Source organism: Cherax quadricarinatus, chromosome 19 (assembly GCF_038502225.1).
Source record: "Cherax quadricarinatus isolate ZL_2023a chromosome 19, ASM3850222v1, whole genome shotgun sequence".
NCBI classification, from domain to species: domain Eukaryota; kingdom Metazoa; phylum Arthropoda; class Malacostraca; order Decapoda; family Parastacidae; genus Cherax; species Cherax quadricarinatus.
This window is the reverse complement of record NC_091310.1, coordinates 35,727,480-35,739,408: the sequence shown is the minus strand read 5'-3', so window position 1 is coordinate 35,739,408 and position 11,929 is coordinate 35,727,480. Positions and strand designations below refer to the sequence as shown.

General features: G+C 39.1%; 1 protein-coding gene across 1 annotated transcript in view; it reads left to right on the top strand.

Moving 5' to 3' along the window:
- Cul3 (cullin 3) overlaps positions 1–11,929 on the top strand; it is a 59,824-nt gene that overhangs the window by 40,851 nt on the left and 7,044 nt on the right. The window contains exon 11 of the mRNA XM_070086640.1: positions 9,317–9,486. Within this exon, the coding sequence (XP_069942741.1) occupies positions 9,317–9,486 (170 nt within the window). The remainder of the gene's footprint in view (positions 1–9,316; positions 9,487–11,929) is intronic.

The following is an 11,929-nucleotide window of genomic DNA, read 5'->3' as shown; positions in this document are numbered from 1 at the left end:
TGAAAGTAGTTTGTTAGATTATGTATTGGTGGATAAAAGATTGATGGGTAGGCTCCAGGATGTACATGTTTATAGAGGGGCAACTGATATATCGGATCATTATTTAGTTGTAGCTACAGTTAGAGTAAGAGGTAGATGGGACAAGAGGAAGGTGGCAACAACAAGTAGGAGGGAAGTGAAAGTGTATAAACTAAGGGAGGAGGAAGTTCAGGTGAGATATAAACGACTATTGGCAGAAAGGTGGGCTAGTGCAAAAATGAGTAGTGGGGGGGTTGAAGAGGGTTGGATGAGTTTTAAAAATGCAGTATTAGAATGTGGGGCAGAAGTTTGTGGTTATAGGAGGGTGGGGGCAGGAGGAAAGAGGAGTGATTGGTAGAATGATGAAGTAAAGGGTGTGATAAAAGAGAAAAAGTTAGCTTATGAGAGGTTTTTACAAAGCAAAAGTGTTATAAGAAGAGCAGAGTATATGGAGAGTAAAAGAAAAGTGAAGAGAGTGGTGAGAGAGTGCAAAAGGAGAGCAGATGATAGAATGGGAGAGGCACTGTCAAGAAATTTTAATGAAAATAAGAAAAAAATTTGGAGTGAGTTAAACAAGTTAAGAAAGCCTAGGGAACGAATGGATTTGTCAGCTAAAAACAGAGTAGAGGAGTTAGTAGATGGGGAGAGGGAGGTATTAGGTAGATGGCGAGAATATTTTGAGGAACTTTTAAATGTTGAGGAAGAAAGGGAGGCGGTAATTTCATGCACTGGCCAGGGAGGTATACCATCTTTTAGGGGTGAAGAAGAGCAGAATGTAAGTGTGGGGGAGGTACGTGAGGCATTACGTAGAATGAAATGGGGTAAAGCAGCTGGAACTGATGGGATCATGACAGAAATGTTAAAAGCAAGGGGGGATGTAATGTTGGAGTGGTTGGTACTTTTGTTTAATAAATGTATGAAAGAGGGGAAGGTACCTAGGGATTGGCGGAGAGCATGTATAGTCCCTTTATATAAAGGGAAGGGGGACAAGAGAGATTGTAAAAATTATAGAGGAATAAGTTTATTGAGTATACCAGGAAAAGTGTACGGTAGGGTTATTATTGAAAGAATTAGCGGTAAGACAGAATGTAGGATTGCTGATGAGCAAGGAGGTTTCAGAGTCGGTAGGGGATGTGTAGATCAAGTGTTTACATTGAAGCATATATGTGAACAGTATTTAGATAAAGGTAGGGAAGTTTTTATTGCATTTATGGATTTAGAAAAGGCATATGATAGAGTGGATAGCGGAGCAATGTGGCAGATGTTGCAAGTATATGGAATAGGTGGTAAGTTACTGAATGCTGTAAAGAGTTTTTATGAGGATAGTGAGGCTCAGGTTAGGGTGTGTAGAAGAGAGGGAGAATACTTCCCGGTAAAAGTAGGTCTTAGACAGGGATGTGTAATGTCACCATGGTTGTTTAATATATTTATAGATGGGGTCGTAAAAGAAGTAAATGCTAGGGTGTTCGGGAGAGGGGTGGGATTAAATTATGGGGAATCAAATACAAAATGGGAATTGACACAGTTACTTTTTGCTGATGATACTGTGCTTATGGGAGAGTCTAAAAAAAAATTGCAAAGGTTAGTGGATGAGTTTGGGAGTGTGTGTAAAGGTAGAAAGTTGAAAGTGAACATAGAAAAGAGTAAGGTGATGAGGGTATCAAATGATTTAGATAAAGAAAAATTGGATATCAAATTGGGGAGGAGGAGTATGGAAGAAGTGAATGTTTTCAGATACTTGGGAGTTGACGTGTCGGCAGATGGATTTATGAAGGATGAGGTTAATCATAGAATTGATGAAGGAAAAAAGGTGAGTGGTGCGTTGAGGTATATGTGGAGTCAAAAAATGTTATCTATGGAGGCAAAGAAGGGAATGTATGAAAGTATAGTAGTACCAACACTCTTATATGGGTGTGAAGCTTGGGTTGTGAATGCAGCAGGGAGGAGGCAGTTGGAGGTAGTGGAGATGTCCTGTCTAAGGGCAATGTGTGGTGTAAATGTTATGCAGAAAATTCGGAGTGTGGAAATTAGGAGAAGGTGTGGAGTTAATAAAAGCATTAGTCAGAGGGCAGAAGAGGGGTTGTTGAGGTGGTTTGGTCATTTAGAGAGAATGGATCAAAGTAGAATGACATGGAAAGCATATAAATCTGTAGGGGAAGGAAAGAGGGGTAGGGGTCGTCCTCGAAAGGGTTGGAAAGAGGGGGTAAAGGAGGTTTTGTGGGTGAGGGGCTTGGACTTCCAGCAAGCGTGCATGAGCGTGTTAGATAGGAGTGAATGGAGACGAATGATACTTGGGACCTGACGATCTGTTGGAGTGTGAGCAGGGTAATATTTAGTGAAGGGATTCAGGGAAACCGGTTATTTTCATATAGTCGGACTTGAGTCCTGGAAATGGGAAGTACAATGCCTGCACTTTAAAGGAGGGGTTTGGGATATTGGCAGTTTGGAGGGGTATGTTGTGTATCTTTATATGTGTATACTTCTAAACTGTTGTATTCTGAGCACCTTCTGCAAAAACAGTGATAATGTGTGAGTGTGGTGAAAGTGTTGAATGATGATGAAAGTATTTTCTTTTTGGTTAATCATAGAATTGATGAGGGAAAAAAGGTGAGTGGTGCGTTGAGGTATATGTGGAGTCAAAAAACGTTATCTATGGAGGCAAAGAAGGGAATGTATGAAAGTATAGTAGTACCAACACTCTTATATGGATGTGAAGCTTGGGTGGTAAATGCAGCAGCGAGGAGACGGTTGGAGGCAGTGGAGATGTCCTGTCTAAGGGCAATGTGTGGTGTAAATATTATGCAGAAAATTCGGAGTGTGGAAATTAGGAGAAGGTGTGGAGTTAATAAAAGCATTAGTCAGAGGGCAGAAGAGGGGTTGTTGAGGTGGTTTGGTCATTTAGAGAGAATGGATCAAAGTAGAATGACATGGAAAGCATATAAATCTATAGGGGAAGGAAAGAGGGGTAGGGGTCGTCCTCGAAAGGGTTGGAAAGAGGGGGTAAAGGAGGTTTTGTGGGTGAGGGGCTTGGACTTCCAGCAAGCGTGCATGAGCGTGTTAGATAGGAGTGAATGGAGACGAATGATACTTGGGACCTGACGATCTCTTGGAGTGTGAGCAGGGTAATATTTAGTGAAGGGATTCAGGGAAACCGGTTATTTTCATATAGTCGTACTTAAGTCCTGGAAATGGGAAGTACAATGCCTGCACTTTAAAGGAGGGGTTTGGGATATTGGCAGTTTGGAGGGATATGTTGTGTATCTCTATACGTATATGCTTCTAAACTGTTGTATTCTGAGCACCTCTGCAAAAGCAGTGATAATGTGTGAGTGTGGTGAAAGTGTTGAATGATGATGAAAGTATTTTCTTTTTGGGGATTTACTTTCTTTTTTTTTGGGTCACCCTGCCTCGGTGGGAGACGGCCGACTTGTTGAAAAAAAAAAAAAAAAAAAAAAAAAAAAATATATATATATATATATATATATATAATATACATATATATATATATATATATATATATAATATACATATATATATATATAATATACATATATATATATATATATATATATATATATATATATATATATATATATATATATATATATATATATATATATATATATATCTATCTATCTATCTATATATATATTATTATTATTATTATTATTATTATTATTATTATTATCACACTGGCCGATTCCCACCAAGGCAGGGTGGCCCGAAAAAGAAAAACTTTCACCATCATTCACTCCATCACTGTCTTGCCAGAAGGGTGCTTTACACTACAGTTTTTAAACTGCAACATTAACACCCCTCCTTCAGAGTGCAGGCACTGTACTTCCCATCTCCAGGACTCAAGTCCGGCCTGCCGGTTTCCCTGAATCCCTTCATAAATGTTACTTTGCTCACACTCCAACAGCACGTCAAGTATTAAAAACCATTTGTCTCCATTCACTCCTATCAAACATGCTCACGCATGCCTGCTGGAAGTCCAAGCCCCTCGCACACAAAACCTCCTTTACCCTCTCCCTCCAACCCTTCCTAGGCCGACCCCTACCCCGCCTTCCTTCCACTACAGACTGATACACTCTTGAAGTCATTCTGTTTCGCTCCATTCTCTCTACATGTCCGAACCACCTCAACAACCCTTCCTCAGCCCTCTGGACAACAGTTTTGGTAATCCCGCACCTCCTCCTAACTTCCAAACTACGAATTCTCTGCATTATATTCACACCACACATTGCCCTCAGACATGACATCTCCACTGCCTCCAGCCTTCTCCTCGCTGCAACATTCATCACCCACGCTTCACACCCATATAAGAGCGTTGGTAAAACTATACTCTCATACATTCCCCTCTTTGCCTCTAAGGACAAAGTTCTTTGTCTCCACAGACTCCTAAGTGCACCACTCACTCTTTTTCCCTCATCAATTCTATGATTCACCTCATCTTTCATAGACCCATCCGCTGACACGTCCACTCCCAAATATCTGAATACGTTCACCTCCTCCATACTCTCTCCCTCCAATCTGATATTCAATCTTTCATCACCTAATCTTTTTGTTATCCTCATAACCTTACTCTTTCCTGTATTCACCTTTAATTTTCTTCTTTTGCACACCCTACCAAATTCATCTACCAATCTCTGCAGCTTCTCTTCAGAATCTCCCAAAAGCACAGTGTCATCAGCAAAGAGCAGCTGTGACAACTCCCACTTTGTGTGTGATTCTTTATCTTTTAACTCCACGCCTCTTGCCAAGACCCTCGCATTTACTTCTCTTACAACCCCATCTATAAATATATTAAACAACCACGGTGACATCACACATCCTTGTCTAAGGCCTACTTTTACTGGGAAAAAATTTCCCTCTTTCCTACATACTCTAACTTGAGCCTCACTATCCTCGTAAAAACTCTTCACTGCTTTCAGTAACCTACCTCCTACACCATACACTTGCAACATCTGCCACATTGCCCCCCTATCCACCCTGTCATACGCCTTTTCCAAATCCATAAATGCCACAAAGACCTCTTTAGCCTTATCTAAATACTGTTCACTTATATGTTTCACTGTAAACACCTGGTCCACACACCCCCTACCTTTCCTAAAGCCTCCTTGTTCATCTGCTATCCTATTCTCCGTCTTACTCTTAATTCTTTCAATAATAACTATGCCATACAGTCTGAGGGCAATGTGTGGTGTGAATATAATGCAGAGAATTCGTAGTTTGGAAGTTAGGAGGAGGTGCGGGATTACCAAAACTGTTGTCCAGAGGGCTAAGGAAGGGTTGTTGAGGTGGTTCGGCCATGTAGAGAGAATGGAGCGAAACAGAATGACTTCAAGAGTGTATCAGTCTGTAGTGGAAGGAAGGCGGGGTAGGGGTCGGCCTAGGAAAGGTTGGAGGGAGGGGGTAAAGGAGGTTTTGTGTGCGAGGGGCTTGGACTTCCAGCAGGCATGTGTGAGCGTGTTTGATAGGAGTGAATGGAGACGAATGGTTTTTAATACTTGACGTGCTGTTGGAGTCTGAGCAAAGTAACATTTATGAAGGGGTTCAGGGAAACCGGCAGGCCGGACTTGAGTCCTGGAGATGGGAAGTACAGTGCCTGCACTCTGAAGGAGGGGTGTTAATGTTGCAGTTTAAAAACTGTAGTGTAAAGCACCCTTCTGGCAAGACAGTGATGGAGTGAATGATGGTGAAAGTTTTTCTTTTTCGGGCCACCCTGCCTTGGTGGGAATCGGCCTGTGTGATAATAATAATAAAAAAAATACAGTTTACCAGGTATACTCAACAGACTTCTACTTCTTTTCTTTCAACAAACCAGTCGTATCCCACCGAGGCAGGGTGGCCCAAAAAGAAAAACGAAAGTTTCTCTTTTTAAATTTAGTAATTTATATAAGAGAAGGGGTTACTAGTCCCTTGCCCCCAGCATTTTAGTTGCTTCTTACAATACGCATGGCTTACGGAGGAAGAATTCTGTTCCACTTCCCCATGGAAATAAGAGGAAATAAATAAGAACAAGAACCAGAAAGAAAATAGCGAAAACCCAGAGGGATGTGTATATATATGCTTGTACATGTATGTGTAGTGTGACCTAAGTGTAAGTAGAAGTATCAAGATGTACCTGAAATATTGCACGTTTATGAGACAGAAAAAAGACACCAGCAATCCTACCATCATGTAAAACAATTACAGGTTTCTATTTTACACTCACTTGGCAGGAAGGTAGTACCTCCCTGGGTGGTTGCTGTCTACCAACCTACTACCTAGAACTCAACAGACTTCTTCCCCTATAATTTTTGCACTCTTTTGTCACCGTTGCCTTTATACAATGGAACTATGCTCTCTCTCTGCCACTTCCTAGGTACCTTACCCTCTTCCATACATTTATTAAATAAAAGTACAAACTACTCCAAAACTATATCCCCACCTGCTTTTAACATTTCTATCTCTATTCCATCAATCCCAACTGCTTTACCACCTTTCATTTTACCCACTGCCTCATGAGCTTCTCCCATACTCACAACTGGCTCTTCCTCACTCCTATAAGATGTTATTCCTCCTTGCCTTACACTCGAAATTACAGTTTCCCTATCTTCATCAGCATTTAGCACTTCCTCAAAATATTCCCTCCATCTTCCCGATACTTCTAACTCTCCATTTAATGACTCTCCTCTCCTGTTTTTAACTGTCAAATCCATTCTTTCCCCAGGTTTCCTCAACTTATTAATCTCACTCCAAAACTTCTTATTTTCAACAAAATTTGTTGATAATATCCCACCCACTCTCTCATTTGCTCTCTTATTACATTGCTTCACCACTCTTAATGATATTTATACACAATACATAAGATTCTCAATATGTTTGTAAATCAAGGACTTGCTGTATTTTTTAAAAGGAATCTTCCATGCTGAAGTGACCAGGTACTTGTACACTTGGTAGAAGAATATTCACTCGTAGGCAGACCAATGTCTCATAACATAGTTAATAAATGTAGCTAATATAGCAATGGGAGTTAAAACTAATGTATTGTGAAGGATTTTTAATCCAGCAAAAGATGTATTCAAATGGCATGGATATGATAAAAGTAAGGAATTTATTTTCATAGGTTACTTTGAATAGATTTTTAAGGGATATTGAATGTAAAATGTCAAGTTCATTGAAGAAAGCATATGGGTATAAAGACAGCACACAGGAAAAGCTTCTTGGGCAATGCATTTCATTCAGGGTTGTGCCCTAACAAATTGTATATGGGATTCTATTTTTTGCACATGGTAAGAGAGATGAGAACAAGGAATCATATGTTGGGTGCTGTTATAATGTGAGTGGTGGAGCACTGCAGTTTGATTACAGGCTGGATGTTTTCTATCACAGTGAAGTTCTTTTCACAATTAAAGAGCAATCAAAAGTGAAGAGTGAAATATACATAATAGTATGATATTGCTTTAACATATATTCATAACACCAGAGTGTATGTACGCTTATATACAACTATGTACAAAGTTTATTGACAAGTTGGACCTAGTAATGAGTAGAGTTTTGAAGAGAGTGAAAATGAGAGCTTTGCTACAACAGCTATGATTCGCCCATACAGAGATAGATCTGAAGCATCAGAGTCTGGTGGTCTGAGGTGGTCCTAGAAGCAAGGTAACCTTTTGCAGGCCACCAACTTTTCCATTGAAATGTCACAAAGTCACAGTATGTAGTTAACCACATCTATGTTAGGGCACCTGGTTAACACCCTGGAAGGCTATGGCAAACTATGCTTCTAGCTGGCTTGGATAACATGTAGATAGTGATTTGTATGGCATGCATTGAATACAGGAAGAATACCTTGTAGGAGCTGAATGTGCTGCACATGCCAGGAACACCAGTCTTTTCACTCTGTGCATGCCACATGTCCCATATGAGATAAAGTGTACTACGGGATTTACTGCACTGAAAGCTCCCAGACTCTGGCCAACTACAGTGCTTGGTGTCTGCATCATCAGCATCTGATGCATATTTCTTTATTGCTCTTATCTCACTCTCTGAGTATATAAATGTGCATAAAAGTATCTTCTGCAAGACTCGATGAAGCCCAACCCTGAGTAAAACAGCCCCAGTGGAAAATTGGTCTTCATATTCTCGTTATACTCATACATGTCAATGTGTTGCCTCTCATCAAGAAATCGCCTGTTTGCAAGGATTGATTTTGAGGAGTAATTAGTGTAGTACAGTGGACCCCCGACTTACAATATTAATTCATTCCAGAAGTCTGTTCGGGTGCCGTTACCAAATGAATTTGTTCCCATAAGGAATATTGTAAATTAGATTAGTCCGTTTCAGACCTCCAAAAATACACGTACAAAAGCACTTACATAATTGTTCGAGTTGGGAGCTGATCGTAAGGCGGGGGTCCACTGTATAAGTTAAGCAATTTACTCAAGTCTTCTGTTTAAAATTTTAATGCTGTTTTCATGGTATTAAAGAAACTTGTCAATATTTTTTATTTAATTTGAGAAGTATTGATAAGGCTTTAATAATGCAAAAACTGAACAGTTAACAGCATTAAAATTTTAAACAGATGACATGTAAATTAACTCTATGTCATCCACAGTGGTTGAGTTAATAATTGCATTAAAACTGTGGCACCTTTGTGTGTCCTCTAACAAATGTATGACAACAGTTTTCATTAACTTTTATTGCATAAGAAATAAAATTTAATATATACAAATGTAGAGGAACTCAATTTGTACGAGGCTTCACCCAATTCTGGGCCTTTTCAAGCTAAAGTACTTGAAAAAAAAGGATTGGGTGAACCTGTATAGAAATAAAGGACTTCTTTGCATTTGTGTTTTTCATCATCTCTCAGGATATTGCCATTGTCTCCATCAAGGCTAATTGTGCCACTGTTGCATATTTTAAATACAGTGAACCCCCGGTTAACGAACTTTTTTCATTCCAGTAGTATGTTCAGGTGCCAGTACTGACCGAATTTTTTCCCATAAGGAATATTGTGAAGTAGATTAGTCCATTTCAGACCCCCAAACATACACGTACAAACGCACTTACATAAATACACTTACATAATTGGTCACATTTGGAGGTAATCGTTATGCGGGGGTCCACTGTATAGTGTCTAGGTTATGGTCTAAATAGGCTTCAAATTTCAAATGTTATGCCGGCAGTAGCCAAATGAGTAATCTTTTGGCTTTTATTTATGAATCCACTAAAGGACTAGGTGAATCTATGAGTTATCTCTTCCTTTAATGGTGAACATGGAATCATAATCGGCTTTTTTTCTCTTTCACAGGAGATACAAAATGAAACAGACATCCCTGACAGAGACCTTGTTAGAGCGTTACAGTCTCTAGCGCTTGGCAAGCCAGCCCAAAGAGTTTTGCTCAAGACTCCTAAAACTAAAGAGATGGAGTCCTCTCATGAGTTTACTGTTAATGATTCTTTCACATCCAAATTGTACAGGTATAGTTATTCCTTTTGTGATTCATGTAACTAAATCAGTCTTAAAGTAGCAGCTTTGTCTGATGTGGTATACTATTAGGGATCCCATTTTTTAAAGCCAAAAACTGGGACACTTGGTGAAATTTAGCTGGTAGACCCGTCACTCGATAAAAAAGCAAAGTACGTTGTGATTGCAGTACTGAGATCACTCAGATAACAAACAAATAAAATAATGGGAATAAAAATGCTAGTCAAATTAGATACTCATCTTCCTTACATTTTTACCTTCCTGTATTCCTTATTCTACTTCACTTCAGACACCCCTCTCTTCCCTCCTCATAACACTCGCACACAGCTGGAGGAAAAGCCTGTGGATGAGATGATGAAGAACTGTACTTAGTTGGGAAGTGCCAGGAAGCAGAGGAAAACTTCATACCTAGATAAAGGATGGGAAATAGGAATGATGAGAACACTTGGTATAACTAAAGATACACCTAGGTAAAAAAAAAAAAGAGAGAGAGAAGCTTAAGAGCATGGAAAAATTATAGTAAGCAAAGGACAGATAAGAGCAAAGAATTGAGCAAATTTACTGGAAATGAACAGACAAGGGTGAGAAGAGATGGTGGGCTGACAGTGGCATTAACAATTCTCACAGAGCATTGCAGAGCTTTCTCCATAAGATACCCATGAGTAAGATGTGTGTCCAATACATAGGCAAGAGAAAGTAGTCTCCCAAACATGGCACCAGTGATAAGATGATGACCAGAAACCCAAACAAGATTTGTCAGAATGAGTTTTAGAGGACAGAAGAAGGAGGGAAGACATAATAGTAGCACACAAAATTTTACTCAGGGTAATTAATATGGTAGACAGGGATAGGCTGTTCAAGAGGTGAGAAATGGGAACTCTGGGACACACCTAAAAGTTAGACAGTTGAGCAAAAGGGATGTCAGGAAATATTTCTTAACTCTCAGGGTGGTTGGAAAGTAGAATGATCTTGGTGAGGAAGTAGAGGATTCTCCATACATAGCTTTAAGAGCAGGTACAATAGGGCCCATGAGGTCAGGAAGAAGTGAATCTAGTAAGTGGCAGATTGAGAAATGGGGCCAGACGCTAAGACTCTACCCCTGCAACCACATATAAGTGAGTACATATAGGCGAGCACACACTTTCAAACGCTGTCATTAGCTCCTGTAACTTTGCTTCTGAATGTCAATTAAAAGTTAAAAAGTAGGGCCAACAGCTAATCTCTTCGTTCCTACCTTGCATACTTGATTAGGTAATTATATTAGGTAATTACAATAACCTTGATAATTCTCATTCAGTATCACCATTATATTTAATGGGCTTACATATACCTAACACTAGCATTCACTATACAGCCTCTCCTCACTTAGTGACGTACTCGTTTACTGACACATTGGACTTACGACAGGCTCTCTGACCAGTATTTATACCTAAATAATGTACAATGGAACCTCTGCTTGTGAGTTTAATCCATTCCATGACCTTGCTTGCAACTGGATTTGCTCATTTGCAGAGTCAGTTTTTCTCATTTAAATTAATTGAAATGCAATTAATCCATTCCAGTGGAATTCTGTACTTCAATGATTTCGCTAATATCAACTTTACGGCTTATTTATCTATCTCACTTGATCTAATATGACATAATAAACAATATAAATAACATAGAAACTTGATATATAATCTAAAATGAATAAAATATGTAATTCATGTAGCAGTATGGGCGGTGTTGGCGGTGGACGACAGTTTGTCTGGACACCGGACAAAATACTTCTTGAATAATTTCGCTAATATCATCTATACGGCTTATTAATCTATCACAGTTCATCTAATATGGCATAACAAATAATATAAATATCATAGAAACCTGATATATACTCTAGAATGAATAAAATACGTCATTATATGTGTGGCGGTGGCAGCGGCCGACGACGAGAGTTTGTCTGGAGACAGGATAAAATACTCCTTGAATATTTCACTATCATCAGCTCTACGGCTTATTTATCTATCACAGTTCATCTAATATGAAATAATAAACAATATAAATAACATAGAAACTTGATATATACTCTAGAATGAATAAAATATGTCATTATGTAACAGGAGGAGGCGGCCACAACTGCTCCCTCTTTGCTGTGGTAAACACTGCCATCAAGTGATGGCCTTTTGAAGCCGTCTGTTATTATAATTATTATTATGTAGTACATTATTATTATATATATGTTATTATTATACGTATATTATTATTGTATTGTATTATACTGTTATTATACGTATTATTATTATTCTTTCTTTCAACACACCGGCCGTATCCCACCGAGGCGGGGTGGCCCAAAAGAAAAAACCAAAGTTTCTCCTTTCAAATTTAGTAATATATACAGGAGAAGGTGTTACTAGCCCCTTGCTCCCGGCATTTTAGTCGCCTCTTACAACACGCATG